The sequence below is a fragment of the Sphaerodactylus townsendi genome, linkage group LG06 (genome assembly GCF_021028975.2).
Source record: "Sphaerodactylus townsendi isolate TG3544 linkage group LG06, MPM_Stown_v2.3, whole genome shotgun sequence".
Taxonomy (NCBI): Eukaryota; Metazoa; Chordata; class Lepidosauria; order Squamata; family Sphaerodactylidae; genus Sphaerodactylus; species Sphaerodactylus townsendi.
This window is the reverse complement of record NC_059430.1, coordinates 39,091,360-39,113,252: the sequence shown is the minus strand read 5'-3', so window position 1 is coordinate 39,113,252 and position 21,893 is coordinate 39,091,360. Positions and strand designations below refer to the sequence as shown.

Genomic DNA, 21,893 nt, shown 5'->3' with positions numbered 1-21,893 from the left:
CTCTGGATCATTCAGGTGTTGTTAACTCTCTTGAAATTTAACTTGGCCCTGATTCACCTCTTCAGCCTCTTATTGGCATCCATGCTGAAGGGAGTCCAGGCCAAAACAATGATTGTTTGAAAAAGGGCTGCTGCCCTCTTACCAGGCTCCCTTATCTGCACTTACGGTCAAGGGTAAGAAAGAAATAATGATGTGGAATTTGCAAATCGCAGCAGATGAACAGCCGTATTTCTTTCCATAAAAAACTAAACATGAGCCCTGCTGGGTCATAAGTAGAAGCTGCTGTTAGTTCTTGGCACCTGGCATGCAAAGGTATACCTCCTCTGAACACGTTGGTGTTATTTAATTATCATGGCTGACAGCCATGGATCTGTGCTCTATAAATTTGTCTCCTTCTAATTTTACTTCATTTATATCCCTTTCTCCCCAATGGGATCCAAAGGTCATTCTCCTCTTGTCCATTTCCTCCTCACAACAACCCCAAAGGGTAGGTTAGACTGAGGATAAGACTGACCTAAGTTCACTCAGGAAGCATCTTTCACAGCAGAACAAAGAATCAAACCTGGGCTGCTCAGATCTCAGTCTCATCCTAGCCACTGCACACACTGCCATCTAAGCCATCTAAGATGCTGGCCTTTGCCTCCTCTGGCAGTACTGAATCCTTTAATTATGCAATTTGTGTCATGTTCCTGCTGTGAAAGTATCCCTGTTCAGCAAATGGCTCAGGTTCTTCTTTTCCGTCTTGCTGTGGCTGGGATAGGGGGAGGGATGCTGCTGGAAGACTGGTACCACAATTAAAAAAATCTGGAGTTTCACTGAATTGTCCTTTCTGTAAACTTTTAGAATCTAGCTATCCAGTCCCCTGATCAAAAGTATAAGAACATTTTGCTTCTTTGGCCACTCACCTTTAATGCATTGCTTTGAGTTATGATAGATTATACATCTGTATGATTATTTACAACCATGACTGTGGAGAACATCTGCCGTTACATAACTGATATATATTTTTGGTGCCTTTAGCCCCCAGTGTCTGAACTTCCTTTTCGAACCCAGAGGGCCTTGTTTTGTAATTTTAGCTGCATTTTATTCTATTTTCATCACCACCAACAAAAGATGGGTGTTGCACAATGAAGACTAAAGCAGGGCAGGTCATCTCAAAGCTCTGCTACGTTCAGGGAGAACCAGCAGCATGAGCTCCAGTGCCCTTCACACCAGTGAGACCCATCAGCAATAGCTGCCCAATACTACAGATGATGGGCAGACTCTAGGATTCCGTGATTCATAACTAGGCTTTTTTTAATGCTGCATTATACTACATTAGACTATCAGGTCCTCTGACACAGTAATCTCTACTGTGATTGGCTGCCTCCCTCCAGGCAACCAGGTGGAGAAAGGTCAGTTCAACACTACCACCTGAGAAGCATTAGTTGGAGGTGCTTCAATTTGAACCCAGCACCTTCTGCCTACAAAGTGAGACAGATACCACCAGGGCTATCTGGTGAAGGATCTCCAAGAGAGGGAGAAAAGAAAAAGCAGTAGCCGATGCCATCTTGCTTGCTGCATATGTCAGAATGTTGGTGTTGTGGCTTTTTAAATGATGGTCCCTGCCAATTTGTCTGCTGTTTCTCTCATTATTTTCTCTAAATAAAGATTGAAGGTGCCTAATGAGAGAAAGCTCCTGGCAACTCCATGAATAACAATCAACCAGTCTGCTGTTGCTTAATGAAATGGTTCTTGTCTGTATTAGCTCCCCCCATCCCCCGAAAAGTTTGCCATTGGACTGATGAGTGAACCCCCTGGGCCAAGTTGGAACAAATGCCTCCCTCCTTCCCACCCACCCACCCCCTGGCCTATTTTGGTTCAGAAAAAATGGTGGGGAGGGAGCCCCTCCTCCATGAGAAGCCCTGAGCTGGATCACACCTCTGTGGTGATTCTAAATGGACTTGCCCCCTGGGAACTCACAGCTGTAGTATGCCTGCAAGCCCCCATGGTGAACTAATGTAAAAGGTAATGTGTAGTTTGGCACTTAGGGGTAACTTTGTAGAGTAACTTTAGTACAGCACAAATTCTTGTAAGTTACAGCCTTATAGCTATTCCAATTTTGCAGCTGAAGAATGAAATTAAGAGTGGATTCTGTCCCCCCTACCCCCTACACACACACCTCATTTGGTAAGGAACAAATGGTACAAAATACCCACAGCCCTCAGGCCTACCCAATAAAGACACACTGCCCTCATACATGTGGCACACTAACCAAGTGTCATCATAGGAAAGGTATCTCATGCAGGCACAAGTGAGCAAGCAGCCAGCATGGAGCGGACGGATGGCCACAGACAAGAGCTGGGCGCCCCACACTGCTGGGTTGATCCAAGCATGGGAGCTGGTGTATCTGTCCTTGAACGCCTCCCCCAGCAGCAACACATGGGGAACCATCAGCAATCCAAAGAACTGTGTTCAGTTTATCACAGCATAAGGAAAGGTCCAAACACACTGGCAACTCCATCTTAGGCCAAAACACCACAGAGACACTGCCTCTGCTCTGCTTCTGAGTCAAACTGGCCATCCCTCTGCCAAAGTCACAATCCACATGAGGGTGGGGTGGGGAGGAATTCCCTGAAGGGAGGAAAATGTCGCTCCAATAGGATCCTGAAGCAGAAGGGCACAGCATATGGGGAACAGGTTGCAAGGTCACCAAGAGCTAGCCAGGTAAGTTATGGGGTTTGGGCAAAACCACTTTTCAGTGCAATACAAGGGGGGAGTGCGACTGCTCCCCAACAGGTTGCAGAGGGAAGGTGATTGGATTATCTCCCATCATGCTTCTGCAGCTGGCCCCTGCTCCTTCCACAGGCCCCAAGAAACGTGGACAGAAGAGGAGTGCGGCAGGCACAGCCAGGCAGATGCAGTCCTTTGTGGACCACGGAGACAGTGTCAAGAACTGCAAATAGCATCTCATGCAGCTGACCCATCTCTGCCTTCATGGCTGCCTCCCCTCTAAACCGCACAGCAGACTGGATGGATGGATGGATGGATGGATGGATGGATGGATGGATGGATGGATGGATGGATGGATGGATGGATGGATGGATGGTTGGATGGATGGATGGATGGATGGATGGATGGATGGATGGATGGATGGATGGATGGATGGATGGATGGATGGATGGATGGATGGATGGATGGATGGATGGATGGATGGATGGATGGATAGAGGATGGATGGATGGATGGATGGATACATGGTAGTAGATAGAGGATGGATGATGGATGGATGGATGGATGGATGGATGGATGGATGGATGGATGGATGGATGGATGGATGGATGGATGGATGGATGGATGGATGGATGGATGGATGGATGGATGGATGGAAAGTCAAACAGGGTCTGGGCAACTGATTGTGCTACTTGCTCCTCCCTCCTTCTGAGACCACGACACAGGGCTAAAGAGCACTGTCCTGGAGGAAGGGTGATGCTTGACCTGTGCTTATAGGAGGCTGCCAGCTGCCCAGACCTGGCTTGTGCATAGTAGATCCACACAACTGTGGCAGCACTTCCCTTGCTTGCCCATTCACCCCTAGCCCTGCTGGCTGTGCTTGCCTTATCTGTTTGGTGAAAGGACTGCCTTCTGCCCTTTATAAGAAGGGGTGCACACACGAAGATGCCTTATTATACTGAGTCAGACAATTGGTCCCTCGAGATCAGCATTGTCTGCTTAGACTGGCAGCAGCTCTCCTGGGCCTCAGACAGTGAGATCTTTCACATTACATACCGCTTGATGCTTTCATCTGGAGACACCAGAGATTGGATTTGGGATCTTCTGCATGCCAAGCCGGTGCTCTAACCAAGCCATAGCTGCCCCCACCCCACTATGGGTTGTCTTGCCTGTAAGAGCTGTAAGCAAAGGGTGGATTTAGTAAGCAAAGTAGGATTTAGTTCTCATCTTTGGCTGTTTGTGGAAAGCATCCACCCACACACTCTTTTCTCTGCAGGTTCCCACCACTAGAGGGTAAGGCTCTGTGTGCTACATATGAATAATATGAATCAGGATTACAACCTCATGCCCTATCTGATGAGCGATGGGTGTCCTAGCTGGGGTTTAAATAGTAGGTTGGGAGGGGGGATATGAACAGTTGCAGACTTAGTTGGCATCTCAAGCTGTGCTGGTTGGGCAGTTCCCCCCATGATACTATGCCATAGCTCTTGTTGGCATAAGGTGGCATACGCAGGTATGCACAGAGCTGCAGAGGCTTCGGAAGCCAGGTAAGTTCCACTCTACTCCTCCCACATCCCACCCAACACCAACCAAGTGTGTGCCAGAGCAGAAGTTGTCCCAATAGTGTTGTTGAGTCCGCTGCTGATATATCTCCCAATAAGATAACATAATTTCAGGATCCACCAGTGGGCTTTAGTCACTATCCTGAATCCTTCCAGGCTGGGGTTTAGGACAAGACTAAGAGTCTTTACAATGCTACAAGACTTCCATTTGTGTTTGTTCTAACAGACTCTGTTTAATTGCTCTAGAAACCAAACCCTGGTTTACAGTCCATTTTCCCTTCTACAATTTCACCCTTGTAAGTAGGTGATAGTCGCCAGTTTCTCTCTCCTCAGCTCCTGCAACACAAGACTTTAATTAATTCAAGATTTTGAACTAAGGATCTTTGAAGTTTTGGTGATAGCAAGAGGAAGCAGAAGAATTCTAGCATCAATCTGAGTGCACCTGCAGAAAACAGAGTACCAAACAGAGATGGGAAGGCTCAGGGGGAAAAATTATGGGAGGATTGCACCCCCTCACTACCTTCTGAGAACAGAAATTATAGCATCAGATAATGTTATGCTTTACACTGCAACACATTTTCAAGTATATATTTGTCTATATTGACTAATTTTGTCCACTGCTAATATGCTTTCATACATGTCATACCCTGCTGAATAGTTCAATGTTAAGGGCCAGCCCCTCTTACGATTGCAAAAACATTTTTTGCTATGGGGGTTCTTTGTTTTCACTTTATTGTTTCCTGCCTCTCAAAGGGCAAAAATATCCACGTCCCAAGGTAATAGAAGGTGCCGCACTTTGACACTCTCTTTCTGTGGAGTATTGCATGTAATTGCTATTTTGCTTGTATAGAACAAAGCTATTAATACTGTTATGCTTATATTGTCATTCCCTCATTGACCCTCCTTCCTGCCTGTATGTTTAGCATTTGCATATGCTAAATTATTGGCAGTATTTTTATATTGTTAAAAAATAAAATAAGTTTTCTAAACAAAAGCTAGTGTAGTATAGTGGTTAAGACTGTTACAGGATCTGGGAGACTCAGGTTTTAATCAAAGCTTGTATCATGGAAGCCTTTGGGCCATTCACAGTGTCTTAGTCCAACCTATCTCAAAGGATTGTTGTGAAGATAAAATGGAGACAAGTGGAATTATGTAAGCCATTTTGGGTCCCTATTGGGAAGACAGGTGGCATACACATTTTTTTAAATTATAAGATAAACATTGAACATATTTAAATTAATCCAAAAATTCAATTTTCTGTGGCTTTAAAATTTCTGGAAATCTTATCTATTATTAAACTATCAGAAGTTACAGTAGGGAATTTTCCCGAGTGTTGTGCCTCCTAATTCTACAAGGCAATCGATCCAATGACCCCACATCACTTTTCAGTACATGATGAATGATCTCTTGACTCCTCTAGGGGGAGCACGGTGCTCATCTCTACCATTGTTTGTCGAATAGTATAGTTGGAAGGGGGAGTACAAAATGTTATTTTGTACAGTTGCTGCTGTTATTAATAGATTGTACTTAGGTGCTCTTTCCCGGAAATGGACAGACTGCTAGACTGCGGACTTAAAAGAACTAAATAAATCTGTTTTGCTCCACAGGATTTTTGCTCCAATAGATTCTATGCAGAATGGAAGGAGGACCAATGAGGCACAGTTCCAAGCTTACAGTTCCAAGCTTACCACAAAGAAATGCTGGGGAGAAGCAGCAGATGGATGCTTTAATAGTGTAAACATACACCAAATAATGAAGGGAAAGGTAGACTGAAAGCAGGCAGGGCTGGAGAGATGAGGGAGTCATAAGGTGCCTGTCATTGGTGGAGAGGTCCTTCAATAGGATGCCCATGTGATAATGATCTGAGCAGGCTCCACCCCTTAGATGAAGACCCAAATGGTCCTGCAAAGGTGCTGGGCAGGGTGATGGAGAAATAATTTTAAAACAAGCAGCTGAAGCAAAGTCAAGCAGGCATATGTACATTTAGAAATCTGCATTTCCTTTGTTATGAGCCAGATTTCTAGAAATTCTTAAGCCATGTGGAAAAACGGTTTTCTCTTTGCATTTTGTAGAATGGAAATCTCAAAGAAAACTTGACAACATTTATGCAATACTGGCTTTCTGACCAAGCCCAAACCCATTTCACTGTTTTATACGTAAAATAGGTAAAGTTTCCCCTTCAGGCGTGTTCGACCCTGGGCTACCACTGCGAGCAGTGATTTTATAGGCAAGCCTTTTTGTGGGGTAGTTTGCCATTGCTTTCACCGGCTATTCTTTACCCCTTAGCTATGAGCTAGGTACTCATTTACCGACCAAGCAATGGATGGATAGCTGAGTTTAATTCTAAAATCTTAGAGCTGGAACAAAACATTAAAAGGTTTGAAGATAAATAAAAGGAAATCTTCATTGTGACAACTGAGATTATGACCAGAATATGGTTTATAGGTGGTATCAGGATAGCACTAAAGCATGTAAAAGAGTCACTTGGCGTCACAGCCACTGCAGCACTTCTGAAATTGACACTGATAGAGAGAAGTAGCCACCACCTCAGAGGATGACAACATAGAGGACAGATCTAGTCAAAATAGACAATATCTTGATAGAAACAGTAAAAGAAATGCTAAAGAACCTGTTTTTTTCCATCTTCCCCACAAGGGGAAGTACAGAACTTAGTAATGTCGGACGCCATTTTACAAATTAATTAATTTTAGTCATATTAATTTTAGTCATTATACCTAGTTCTCATCTTATTGCTGCTTTTAAAGGTTTTAGCTGTTCATAAGAACATAAGAACAAGCCAGCTGGATCAGACCAAAGTCCATCTAGTCCAGCTCTCTGCTACTCGCAGTGGCCCACCAGGTGCCTTTGGGAGCTCACATGTAGGATGTGAACGCAATGGCCTTCTGCAGCTGTTGCTCCTGATCACCTGGTCTGTTAAGGCATTTGCAATCTCAGATCAAAGAGGATCAAGATTGGTAGCCATAAATCGACTTCTCCTCCATAAATCTGTCCAAGCCCCTTTTAAAGCTATCCAGGCGAGTGGCCATCACCACCTCCTGTGGCAGCATATTCCAAACACCAATCACACGTTGCGTGAAGAAGTGTTTCCTTTGATTAGTCCTAATTCTTCCCCCCAGCATTTTCAATGAATGCCCCCTGGTTCTAGTATTGTGAGAAAGAGAGAAAAATGTCTCTCTGTCAACATTTTTTCTACCCAGCTAATGCATAATTTTTGTGAGACTTCAATCCATATCCCCCCCTCAGCCGCCTCCTCTCCAAACTAAAGAGTCCCAAAGCGCTTGCAGCCTCTCTCCTCATATAGGAAGGTCCTCCCGTCGTTCAATAATCCTTGTTCCCCTCTCTGCACTTTTTCTATCTCCTCAATATCCTTTTGAGATCTGGCGACCAGAACTGGACACAGTACTCCAAAGTGCAGTCGTAACCACTCCTCTTTATATAAAGGGCATGACAATCTTTGCAGTTTTATTATCAATTCCTTTTCTAATGATCCCCAGCATAGAGTTTGCCTTTTTTTTTCACAGCTGCCATGCATTGAGTTGACATTCCCATGGAACTATCAACTAAAGAGCGCCTAAATCCCTTTCCTGGTCTGTGACTGATAGCACTGACCCCTGTAGCGTGTATGTGAAGTTTGGATTTTTTGCCCCTATGTGCATCACTTTACATTTTGCTACATTGAACTGCATTTGCCATTTCTGAGCCCACTCATCTAATTTATCAAGGTCCGCTTGGAGCTCTTCACAATCCTTTGTGGTTCTCACCACCCTACATAATTTGGTATCATCTGCAAACTTGGCCACCACGCTACCCACCCCTACTTCCAGGTCATTTATGAATAGGTTAAAGAGCACTGGTCCCAAAACGGATCCTTGGGGGACACCACTCCCGACATCTCTCCATTGTGAGAACTTCCCATTTACACCCACTCTTTGTTTCCTGTTTCTCAACCAGTTTGTAATCCATAGGAGGACTTCCCCTCTTATTCCTTCATTTCTGAGTTTTCTCAACAGTCTCTGGTGAGGAACTTTGTCAAAAGCCTTTTGGAAATCCAAGTAGACAATGTCCACCGGTTCACCCCTGTCCACATGCCTGTTTACACCCTCAAAGAACTCTAGTAAGTTTGTAAGACAGGATTTGCCTCTGCAAAGCCATGCTGACTCTTTCTCAGCAGGTCTTGCTTTTCTACATGTTTTATAATTTTATCTTTAATGATAGATTCTACTAATTTACCAGGAACAGATGTCAAACTGACTGGCCTGTAATTTCCCGGGTCCCCCCTAGATCCTTTCTTAAAGATTGGTGTGACATTGGCCATCTTCCAGTCTTCAGGGATGGAGCCTGATTTCAGGGATAAGTTGCATATTAAAGTGAGAAGATCAGCAATTTCATGCTTGAGCTCTTTAAGAACTCTTGGGTGAATGCAATCTGGGCCAGGGGGTTTGGTAACATTTAGTTTATCAATGGCTGCCAGAACTTCTTCCTTGTCTACCACTATCTTCGCTAGTTCCTCGGATTAACCTCCTAAGAAGCTTGGTTCAGGTGCAGGAATGTTCCTCACCTCCTCTTGGGTGAAGACAGATGCAAAGAATTCATTCAGCTTCTCTGCAATCTCCCTGCCATCTTTTAGCACACCCTTTGTTCCTTTGTCATCTAACGGGCCTACCGCTTCCCTTGCTGGCTTCCTGCTTTTGATGTACTTGAAGAACTGTTTGTTGCTGGTCTTGATGTTCGCAGCCATGCGTTCCTCATAATCCTTTTTTGCCTCCCTTACAGCTAACTTGCTTCTCTTTTGCCACCATTTGTGTTCCCTCTCATATTCTTCATCAGTCAAACTGGACTTCCATTTTCTAAAAGACATTTTCTTTTTTCTGATAATTTCCTCAACCTCTCTTGTTAATCATGGTGGCTTTCTTTTGGACTGGGTGCTGCCTTTTCTAACCTGTGGAACACATTCCAGCTGAGCTTTTATTACTGTGTTTTTAAATAACCTCCAAGCATCCTGGACAGTTTTGAGTCTCTTGATTTTCCCTTTCAGCTTCCTGCGCACTATCCCCCTCATCTTTGAGAAATTTCCCTTTCTGAAGGCGAATGTAACTACATTAGTAGTTGCCACTTGTTCGCATGCTGAGATACTGAATCTGACAGCATTGTGGTCGCTGTTCCCTATCGGCTCAACAACACTGACTTCCTGCACCAGGTCCTGGGTCCCACCTAGAATTAGATCTAGGATCACCTCTCCCCTGGTTGGTTCCACAACCATCTGCTCTAAGCCACAGTCATTTAGCATATCCAGGAATGCTCTCTCCTTACTATGACCTGAACATGCATTTTTCCAGTTTATATGGGGATAGTTAAAATCACCCATTACCACTACATTTTTGTTTTTGTTGGCCTCTCTAATTTCTTTTTCCATCTCAGAATCCTCTTGTGCACTTTGGTCAGGGGGACGATAATATATTCCTAATATTAAACTGTCCTTCACACCTGGTATTGATATCCACAGTGATTCTGTAGGGGAACCAGCTCCCCTTGCATTGTCTATTTTATGTGATACTATGCTCTCTTTGATGTAAAGGGCAACTCCACCCCCAATGCGCCCTGTCCTATCCTTCCTATAGAGCCTGTAGCCTGGTATAACAGCATCCCACTGGTTCTCCTCATTCCACCATGTCTCTGTAATGCCCACTGTTCTTAATTGTACACGATGCTTATTGTTGTACACCGCCCAGAGCCCTTAGGGGATGGGGCGGTATAAAAAACTGAAAAATAAATAAATAAAATAAATAAATAATTTATCTGACAGGACCTTGACAGACAACGAGTTGTGCTTAACCTTGGAATGGCCTTTGTACCTGTGCCTTCTCATGACCCTTTTCAAACACGTATTAATCTATTTAAACTTATCCATCTGGAAAAACGTAGAGCCTACTTTAAAACTGAAAATAACCCACAGTCTTGTTCCTTTAAACCAAAATCTTCCTTCATACCTCCCATTAATGATCCATGTATTGTAACATCTGAAAGATTAGTTCTAAAAGATACTGGAAAAAATAGAAAACAATAGTAGAAGTTACTGTTTTCCTAAAAAATTATCTCACAACAAACTTATCATCTAGGACCTAGCCAGAGACCCAGATAAAATAATCAAGGAAAGGATAAGGGGGGCGGGATTGTTGTTCTTAACATATGGGATTACTTACAAGTAGTGGAACGCCGCTTTAGTGATACCCTTTATTATGAGAAACTTTCAGAAGACCGCACCAATCATATAAATAATATTATCAAAATTATAGTTAATGAAGCTTCATCATTGGGCATTATTGATGACCTAATTTCTTGATTTGTCAGTTTCCCAGGATGTCCATATTTTGCCTTTTACCGAAGGCCAATAACCCCGGCTTCCCTCCCCCAGAACACCCCTTACTTCCAAGTCTAGATTGCTTTTGGAACCTTTATCCACAAGGATTAAGATCTAATCTACAAGATTAGATCCAAGTATATATGTATTTCTGTGAGAATAAATGTCACACACTCATCTCTCTGCTGGTTTTTCTGGGAATCTCTTTTTAACTGAATATGGAAATACCAAATTTACTGTATATTTTTCATATACATATACATCAACATGCATTCCAAAAAGCCATAGAAAAATCACCTGGGCAGCCCCATCCAAGCGTTGAGGCAGGTGGCCACACCACAGCACCACACCTGCACCGCCCCACCACTCCCAGAGAGGCTTCCCGATGCGGGGTGGCTCACAAAACAAAATAGCCTCCAAGAAGCCTCTCTGGAACTGAATGGTCTTACACTGCCAGAAAGGGTCACTCACCCAAGCCCAAATTTTCCACCACTGGCCTAAGCAGGTGGCAGGGAGGAAACCAACTAATGTCAGCTCTTATCCCAGCCATGCCCCTGCTGCAAGGGTACTGGGACACTGGTGCAAGACAGTGGTGGCCACACACCAGCAGTTTTGCCTCTCCACCAGGGTAAACGCCCCAGGGAGGACAAACGCACTGGCATGAAAGCACATTCCTCCCACAAGGCCTCCCCCCCTTGCCTGGAGCTCTTAGTAGGTCATTTTGTTTGTGGATTTGAGCGTTGTTGTTGTTTTCAAAATAGCCTATGCTGAGGTTCATTGGCTATCAAAAAGCAACTGTGTGAGATGTTTTTATGATCCTTTTGTCGCTACTGTAGACTTTTTTGAAGACTCAAATGCTTTGCTCCGGGTGCTCTCAAAGAAATTAGGAACATGACTTGCTTATCAGAGCTATTTGCAAAGTTAAATGAAATGCATTTGAGATTGAAAGGAATGAGGTCAATCTTATTAAGACAAAATCTGTCATCTATACCTTTGTTTCAAAGTTAACTCCAGACGCAACACAGGCTGCCGTGAGCTATACCAATTTCTGAGCCTGTATAGAAGATGAACTACAACACAACACAAGGTGATAATTTGGGATAATTTGGGATAATTTGGAATAATTTGTGGAGGGGTTGGGACCATTTGGATTTGCTGCATCTCGGCAATCTGAGGATCTTCTTTCAACTGAAATTCCACATTGGCTGATAAATCCATTTTTCAGATACTGAGGAAGTCAGGGTAGTGGAAGAACAAACTGAGCTACAAAATGACACTGAGCGGAAGAAAAAGTTTAAGAAATGGTATAAAACGTTTTGATTCCAAAAGGAAATTTTTTATCACTATCCTGCACTATGGACACTGATTTAAGAACTTTCTGAGTAAATGATCAATTAATTCTTATTGTTTTGAATTTTATTGTGGCTGTCTTCCTTGGTTGTGCAAACTACTGTTCTGAATAGTGCTTTTTATAGGGCAAGACAGGGGGCACTGGGGATGAGTTTATGAAACAAATGGTGGAGTGGCATGAAAGGTTTGGGGAGCACTGGTCCAAGCCATCAGATGCTGTCATAACTAACCTTAGCAAGTAAACTGAGAACTGGGTTAGGAGACTGTAGGTTTCATTTGATCTAGCATGGCTGGTGAAGAAATAGGTGAGTTCTGTTATAAAAACCCTTCTTCACTTGCCATGGAGGTTAGCACCCCACATTGCTCCAGCTGATCAGGCCACACAAACCCATGCCACAATAACCTCAAGACAAGGCTACTGTAACACACTCTGCATGAGACTGCCCTCAAAGCTGCTTAGGAAACATCAGCTTGCACAAACTAACTGCCACAGCTCAATCACCGTTGAGATCAAGGCAGGGTGGTCATATTACACCGATGTTGCAGTCATTTAACTAGCTTCCCTGTTCCATTCAAGTCACTGATTATGACCAATAAAGTTCTGTGGTTCAGAAGTCACATGATGACCAGACTGCCTCTCCAGTGATACTTTGCTCTGCCGCTCAACTCATTTGAGCAAATTTTCTGGAACTGTAACAGCCCATTTTGGGCCTTTTCAGCTTTAGCTCATACCCGGTGGGAAAAACCCCATATTTATTTATTTTTTATTTCTGACGCTTACCGGTATACTCTGTCCTATACGGAGGTGGTAGGGCAGCTTACAAAATTAAAAATTGCAATAAAAACATCATGTAAAACAATAAGGGAGAGGTTCAGGGGGAATTCCTCCCTGTTAATTCTTCTGGACCTCTCAGGTGCTTTCAATATCACTGACCATGATATCCTCCTGGAGCGGCTCCGTGGGTTGGGTTTGGGTACTCTTCTTCAGTGGTTCTTGTCCTTCCTTTGGGGCAGACTCCAGAGAGTACCCAGGCCTTCAATGTGTGACCCCCAGGGTCCCTATATCAATGCTAGCTGAAGGGTGGGGATTTTTAATAGATGTTTTTATTGACCGTTTTAAAGGATGTTTTTATGGTGGTTTTTAATGTTTTATGTTTTAACGGTGCTTTTAACCCCATTATGTAAGCCATCCTGGGACTTCGGTGTGGGGTTGGATATAAATGGAGCAAATAAATAAACACCCCTCTCACCCCAGAGCAGCAGCTTCCAGAGCAGCATCAAAGAGGCTAAAGGCCTTCCACATATTATCTAAAGCAGGATTTGGCTTTTAAAAATAAATTGGCCTGCTGCTTTAAAATCTTGTTTTATAGATGTTCTATTGCTATTTATTAACGCTAATATTTGATTATTGTTATTTACTAGTGTTAAACAATCATATTTTATTGTTACCTATTCATTTTAATCTGTCATCTACCTTGAACCTTTTTTAGAAAGGTCTATAAATGCTGTAAATTAATAAATAAATCCTTGTAGGATTTTTTTAAAACAACCTAAATGACAAATATACCCAATAAGTGAAAGACAGCTGCAATCTGTCGCCCGCTTTGCCACCTTACCACATGTATTTTACTGCCTGGGAAGGGTAAAAAAAAACTACACTGACATTTGAAAACAAATTTTGGAGCTAATATAAGAAATATGAACTATTTGAACAGAAGGGCAGCCCAATCCAGATTGGGTGGTGGTGGTAAATGTCCTTAGGGAGCAGCAGAGGGCTGGGCTGATGCATTTGCCCCCTCCACCAGTGTAAGGAACATCTCTGCCGGCATAAGGAACTGTGTCGACCCCCGGCTGCCCCTCAGGACCATCATGGAGCTACACAGGCATCTAATTGAATGCCAGTGAGGAGGGTGGATCAGAACATTCCCAAGGGTGGATCCACGAACACTGAGGCCCGCATATCACAACTCCACTTAGCCCTATGGAGGGCTTCCAAGCAGTGGGGCTTTTTTTCTTCGAACTGCCTCCCTGCACTGTTTGGAAGGCTTCTGGAGGCAGTGCTATGCCTGGGATCTGGATTGGACTAAGAATCTTATAAAGTCACTAATAGGACTATTGGTACATATGAGTATCAAGTTAACTTATTTATCAATCTTATTTGTAGTCCACCTTTCTCACCTGGACTCAAGGCAGATTATACAGAGTGAGTCAAGGTGATTGATGGATAGGACATTCAATAAACAATGAGATAGGATTATTTGTTTTTATTTATGTATCTGCATATTTATTTCCGACTGAAGTCTGTAGAGTTATAGAACCAAGCAGAAGTTTCAAAACAGAACTGAAGAAAAGCATATTAATGTGACACATTAAACAATACAAAATTCTATAGTTAAGGAGTGAAAACACTGCTTAAATGTGTTAACCAACAACCTATAGCACATTAATTGATGCCAAAATTATTCACAGTTAAACATTGAATATATCCTTTAAAGTATATTGTACATGTCCACAGTACACAAAGGTGTCATTCCTTAATGCTGTAGCATGTGCAATGTTTTTACAGTACACAATTTGAATAAGTAAAACCATATTTTAAAAAGCATTTCATTCATTCCCAACAAGAAAATCGTTGCACTTTTTCAGCTGAATAAACTTTTCTTCCAAATTCCTGTTATCCTTTTTGTCCCCCAGGGCCACTCCATCTCCGCTGCCAGCGATATCACACTGGTTCCCACAAACAGCTCGTCCAGTCTGAACAGCGGACTACAGCCAACCCATTTGTTGCATAAGGAGCCATTTGGAGGTCTTGTTACACCGCCAAAATAGAATAAAACCCTGCACTGTCACTCAGTGGTTTGTGCGCACAAAAGCTGTCCTGGTCTTGTTTGCCTTGGTGTGCGGCTGCTCTGGGCCCTCCGCCCCCTCCCCACTGACCTCACAGAGAAACAAGCAAAGCCCTTCAGCAGGAGAAAAGGGTTTGTGCCAGCCTCTCAGGAAAAGCTTCACCTGCTGAACTCTGTCCCCATCCAAGCGCTGCCAGAGGCACAACAGCCACAGCCAGGGAACAAGAGAGCAAAGGATTATAAACAGCGGCTTTGTCCCTTTTTCAGTCTGCCTGCAACATCAGCCCACACTTCCCAACTATATCCAGGTCACATGTTATACTCTTCCCCGGAAACCTAGAAGGAAAAATTTGCCTTCTCCTCCCTCTAGAAGTGCGCAGTTAGAAAGAAAAGTTTGCAAAAACTCGTTTTACTGACAAATACATATTAATTGCCCTGAGCAAAAAGTACTGGCTCTGTAGTATTGCATGCCACTCTGAATTTTGGGGGGTAGTTTTTTAGAAATCCGCATTTACGACGCGGTTTCACCTAGACCTAGCCCCACCCCCGTGCAAAAATTGGGGAGTTGCAAACCTGGGCAAGCTTATGAAACCATTTGTTATTTGTCAAATCCAGTAAGAACTAAAGAACAGGCAGCTCATATAGTTCACCCGCCTATTTGGATGTACGGGGGGGGGGACTCTATCCCTTTAAAAAGGCTTTCCCGCTGACTCCCTTGCAAAAGTTGTGTATTAAAGCAAAAGGGGCGGGGCCTAGTCCTGCAGCAAGCGACACCGGCCCGCACCAGCCAGAAAAGGAACTTGCGAGGTAGGCGGGGCACAAGGGAAGGGAAGGGCGAGGCTTTTTGTTCGAACCAGCCAATGGGCGACGGCCCTTGCGAGAGATTGACAGCCGGGGTCAGGTGCGGCCCCTGCCAATGAGCTACTGTTTGTAGGGGGGATTTGACAGGCGCGCGCACGAAACCTAGGGCCATATTGTGACATCTCGCGACTGGGGTTTGTTTGTGGGATTCCTCTTGTGTTGTATACAACATTTTCAAGAGGGCGGCTCTTTGTCCTCGGCTGCGGGTCCACTCTATCAGCGGACTGGGGTGGCTGCCTGCGATTCTGCACTCTGCTGACCGCGCATTCTGGAGGAGCGCTTCGGATTGCTTTCTTCTTAATCGTTGCTGGCATCCAACGGACGTTGGGTCGGAAATCAATGTATTGCAGCTGATTTTGGCGTGCTCGAAAAGCGAGGCTTGGAACCAGAGGGGAGAAAAGAAGAAAGAACTGGTTTCTCTTCTTAGCCTCGTTCCTTATTCTTCGAGTCACTCGTTTATCCCCCACCCCTTTCCCCAGCATCCCAGGTAAAGCTCCCTTCTTATTCGCGCCTTTGCATGCTTTTCTGCTTTCATTTTTTAAATGAACGCGCACGTGGGAATGGGGGAGGTTGCTTGCCTTTCCCTTCCTTTTATTTCCTTCCTGTCAACAAGGATGAGCCTCATGCTTCTTTTGTTATTATGGAGCAGTAAATATAGCCGCAGATTACAGGGAGCTCCTTGGCAGGAGACGCTGGGAAAAGGTAGGAGGGAGGTCGAAGGAGAGATCTGGTGCAGCTTCCAACCTTTGTATGCTTATTCTGGAGTCGATAAATTAGACTTGTTTCCATCTAAGTATGTGGAGGGGTTGCGGCCCAAGGATGTGAAAAGAGCTGGAAACATTATCTTGAAAGATTTGCAGCTTCAAAATGAAATTACCTTTTATTTAACTTGTTATCTCTCTTGTCTCCTCCCCCGTATTTAGCGCCCCCTCTCACTTTCTTATTATTTATAATTTTCTCAAATGTTACACTCGATTATTGAGACACAATTCATACTTATTTACTTGCTCCATTTATACCCGACCTCTTCTCCCCAGCTGGGAGTCCAAGCGGCTTGCTACCTTTGTTCTCCTTTTTGCCATTTTATCCTCACCACAACCCTGTGAGGTAGGTTACAGCATTGAGAGTGTGTGGCTGGCCCAAGGTCACCCAGCAAGCCTCTATAGCACACTGGGGATTCAAACTGGGCTAGGAGATCTTAGTGTGATGCTCTAACCATGAAACCAGGCTGAGGAGGGGGTGCAATGGAAAATGGATACAGGACTTTTTGTTGCTGCTGGTGAGTTTTTAAGAAAGTGGAGTTGAAAGTGCTCCTATCAAGAGTGGCAGCTCTGACCTTGGACTTCTTCTCCCTTGAGTCTCCTTGGGGTGACAGTGGTGGCTCAGCAGGGTGCTTTGGAGTTTGCTGGGAACCAGTTTCTTCCTGTGTTGTGAAGCTGACTGAGCCCTGCTGTTGCAGGCAGCCGCCAGGATTGGACACTGCATTTTGCCCTTTCAAAAATCTAACAACTCATGTAGTACATCTCCCTCTTTTGCAGAGTTTCCCCTTCACTTTGCTGGGGTGGGGAATTAGCATATGCTAAAAAGAAAGCAACAAGGGAGTGATAACTAAAAGGTACACAGGAAGTGGCATGACACAAGTCCCCTTTGTGAGAGAGTGTCTTCTTTCCCTTGTTTGGTTCTGAAAGGAGGCCAAATCGGATCCCTGGAGGAGCAGACTTCATTCAATTCAGCTACCCCAGGGATGGATGTGGTTTCCTAATAGTTCTGAACAGATGCCTTTGTACTCTCTTCTGCCTTTGGGGAATTTGGTGTTAATTCTTTCGTTGCTTCCTGCTCGTTTGGGGGAAGAGGAGTCTCTTGAGAGATGCAGTTAATTTACAGGGAAGGGTGTGAGACACCTACAAAGCTGTTTGTGGCACAGCAGTAGTAAAATATGGGATGATCTAACAGAATGTTTTTTGTTGATGATGTTTTGTAACAGGGTGGGATTTGTCAGGATTGACAGAGGGAGAAGGATCTTTTGTAACCAGGCATGGATGCCACTGTTGGGCAGTTTTGTTAATGACCAGACAGGAGAAGAAAAGCAGTGACTTTTCCTTCATTACTGTAAAAGCAGAAATGTTGCGGGTACCGGTGGTACTTCACAGACTTAACTGGTTTGTTATTGCAATGTTCAGCCATAAGCAATGGCTCATAACAGCCTTGTGATTTTGGCTCTGCTTAGCCCAATTTTTCCAGTGTGGGGGCCTCTTTTCCAGCAACGCGTGGCTTTAAAAATGGGGCTTTATGCCCATGTGAACGGGCTTTGTTGCTGTGACTGGAAAGAAGCCCAATAAAAACCATATAAGGGGTGGAAGTTAAAAGTAGAGGTCAGGCTGAGTTTCTGCTGCTCAGGCTGTTTTGCGTCTTGGCAGGCCTCCCTGCAGGGCGGCTGGTGTCGGTTGCTGAAGGGTGGGCAACCCGCGTGAGGCCAACCAAACTTCCAACTGGCCTGGTCTTACCCTTGGCTGGGACTCGTGCTCTCTGGCAGTTGTCTGCCAAGTTTAGACGCATTTGGCTCCTGATGCCCTGAAAGAAGTATGCGATTCGCCCCGTCTGCTGGCTTGGTTAGACACTCACGTGCTAGTGCTTGTTAGTTGGAGGCACTGATGCTCTGAGGAACCTATGGTTCTAGTGACAGCTGCATACACTGCTGTGCCCCCTGCTGGACAAGGAGAAATGCATCCCTCCCCAATCCTGCTTTTTCAGTCAGAATCACTAGGCCTGCATCTTATGAACACATGTGAACCAGTCTTGTACTGTACCAAACTGTTTGTCCTCTGTTGTCCGCTTCTCCTGGCTGAACATTTCCAGAATTTCAGACTGAGAAGAGCATTCCCCAGCACCTGTTACATTTAGCTGGAGATACCAGAGATTAAACTGGGGACCTTGTGCACGAAAGTGTTGTCCTTTATTGCTAAACTACCTACAGCCTATCTCCAAAAAGAGATTTTTCAACATATTTCCCAGAAGCCTCCTAGGAAATTCTAGCTCTCTCTTTCAGCTTCTGGCTGTTGGTCATTTATGAGTGCATCACTCCTCCAACCTTAGGATTTGGAGGAGGAGGCTATTACAAACAGGAGCTCCAGGAAGATAATAATGATTATGCTGGTTTCAGTGTTTTGACTTTGCCCGAGGAATACTGGAAACTATCGTTTTGCAAGTTTGCTGAAGCAGTCCGTTATGAGAGTCTCTAATTTCACCACAGGATTCTCAGCTGCCAGGGCTCTACAGTTCTGATAGCTACACTGGATTAAAACTAATTTGAACTTGTATTGCAGGCGTTTGGGTGCGTTGAGGCAGGTTTTAAACAGGAGTTGTCAGAAGGCGCCTGTACCAAACTATTCAGCTCAAGCTAAGTCATCTCTCTTTTGGGATGATACATAACCTGTTTGTTTACCTCACAATTTCCTAGGGGCCATTTTTGAGCTGGAGAATGTTTCATCCCTATTCCATTAGGGATGAAACAGATGGGATATAATGTGTTAATACTGACTGAAGCTGCATGAGCTGGTAAAATTAGAGTCAATCTTATTTGCATGAGCTGGTAAAATTAGAGTTCTATGATGGAATGAAAGGCTGTTGGAAGGCTGATTTGGTGAGGATTTTAATAGATTGCTTTACACTGATAGGGAACTAGGATAAAAAAGGATTAGCTGTTTAATGCAGGGGTAGCTGTGAGGGAAGTTACATTTTGGGAGGCTGGTCCAGCCACTTATTTGTCAGTCTGGTCTAGATGTTCAGTTCAGTTGAATTTATTTACAGTTATTTGATCAGCAGATAAAAACCTGAAAGGGTAGTCCATACACAACCAACAAGGTTACAATTTTGATACATCAAACAGAGATAACAAAACTTTGCCATTCACAAAAAATAGTAATATCCTTATCCTCAAATTAAAAAATTGTCAATAAAATCATCCAAAGGTCTAAAAATTCTGACCAACAAGGGCAAAATCAACTGATGTCTAACATCCCAATAAAATTATTGGTACAATGAAATGTGGGTAGTCATTTTGATTGCACCAGAGTTGCAAAGATACAGGCAGGCCTCAGTCTGGCCTAGATGAAAACCACAGCAGGTGTTATTGAACACCAATCCCTTTCCCTCAAGTTTGAATACTTAGTTCATCAGATCTCAGAAGCTAAGCAAGTTTGATCCTGGCAAGTATTTGGATGAGGGACCTCCAAGGAATATGGGGTTTGTGACAGAAGCAGGCAATAGCAAACCACTTCTGAATGTCTCTTGCCTTGAAAAGCCCTCCAAGGTTTCCATCAGTCAGCTGTGATTTGATGACAAAAAAATATGTTATACTGCTCCAAAACAAATGCATTCATTGAGTCGCATGCATGTTTTCGGGAGGCTACAGAATTACATTCTGTTCCAGTAAAGTATTTTTAGATACCTCTAGGAACAGGGTGTAAGAAGGAAGGAGACCCTGGGGTAGTCACAAAGTACAGTATGGGTGTCTGTGCCCCCTTTCCACCCCAGTTATGCATGAAACTCTGATATTTCTCAGACCTGTCTTCTGTCTTTATCTGGTCCTATCTGTCAGATTCACAGTTCTCACTCCCCTTTCTTTGCTTCTTCCCCAGGTACCTTTGCACAAGTCGTGGTCTTCCTCAACCATGTCCCGGCGAAGCCAACGCCTTGGCACTGTCCATTATTATCAAAGCAATGATGTTGATGATGCCAGTATCAGCAGTGGTGGGAGTTCCCTGCTTGGTAGCCAGCAGGCCCTGTTCAAAGACAGTTCCAGCAGGTAAGTAGGAGCAAAGACAAAGAGAACCTGACCCTTTCCCTTTATTTGGGATTCCTTGCATATTTACTCAAAACACGGGCTTGTTGTCGCCCCTTCCGACATCCCTGTATTGGCAAGTGCAAGGAAGAATAGGAAGAGGGGTTCATTACTGATTTGTGTTGGAGCTCTAGCTAAACTAAAAGCAGACAGAACTATCAAATCTGATTCTATACACTGAATTTAATAATTAAAAAAACCCATATATTCTGCATTTTGAAAGCTGCATTATGGTTTTTTGGTGTTTTATTTAGAGTTTCAGCACTGGGAGTTGAATTTGAACCTCAGAATCTGGATTTCAGAATTTAAAATCTGGAATGTAGATATTGTGGGAAAATATGTTGCAGGAGTAGTTTCAGCTCAACTTGGTTCCTTGGCAATATTTATCAAGGCTACATTGACTGGAATTCTGTGGACTTGTTGTTAGCATACTCTTTGCTCTCAGTGCCTCAATATCAGCCTTGCCAGATTTTCCCACGTCTGTCTTGTGATAACCTTCCCTGTTTCCCAGAGTCCTCCCTGTTTCTTTTTCTGCCAGGCAGCAGCTTGGCCACACCTTGTCTGATGCAGACTTTCATTACCACATTGCTTTAATTGGATGAATGACAATATCGGAGAAGTAGTTTATTTGGCTCCTGTAGTATTTCCAGAGTAAAGAGAGGGTGGGGACCTGACTGTTACAATATGGCAGTGCTGTCCACTCCATTCTGATTCTCTACAGTTAGAGGAGTTTCCTTGTTTGGAGCTCTTGTGCCAAGGAGGTCCGGCTTGTGAAAGCCCTATTGCCCCAAGGTTACCTGCAGACAGAGAAGGTTTATCTCAAGCTGGAAGAGAGTGGTTCTCTTTCTCCTCCAGACTATCAATATGCCACAGATAGTTTGCTTCCTTACATGTTTGGTAGATGACCTAGTAAACTGTTTTTGTGAGCTTGTAACTTTTGGTGGGCTGCTTTACAGGACTGTGCCTGGCCCCAGAAACAGAGGGAGCAATAGAGGAACAGCAACAGTTCAGTTGTGTGACTGAGCAGGTCGTCAATCCCCTGCTCTTCTGGAGTATTTTCAAAGCTACAAACAGTATTTTGAACAGGTGTTGGTGACCAGGGTCTTTCAAGATATTAACTGTAATTAAGATTTGTGTGTATCAGTGTGGTAGCCAGTCCCATGTGATTAGAAGCAGAGTGGTTTTGTTATGTTTCTTTGTTTTTAATTCAAAGTGAACAGAGCCCATTTTGAAATGATTTATCTTTGTGGAGGTCACATTGATGCGTTTCTAAAACGAATAAGTGGTGGTAGAGTACCCCAGAATCACAATGGCAAAACTGGGAGGACATGCCCATGAAAGAGA

General features: G+C 43.9%; 1 protein-coding gene across 1 annotated transcript in view; it reads left to right on the top strand.

Annotated features, from left to right (window-relative positions):
- Positions 1–15,788: 15,788 nt before the first annotated feature.
- The window catches only part of SUN2 (Sad1 and UNC84 domain containing 2), a 32,104-nt gene continuing 25,999 nt past the window's right edge, over positions 15,789–21,893 (top strand). Inside the window, exons 1-2 of the mRNA XM_048501382.1 lie at positions 15,789–16,196; positions 20,347–20,513. Coding sequence (XP_048357339.1) covers positions 20,380–20,513 — 134 coding nt within the window. The 5' untranslated portion in view covers positions 15,789–16,196; positions 20,347–20,379. The remainder of the gene's footprint in view (positions 16,197–20,346; positions 20,514–21,893) is intronic.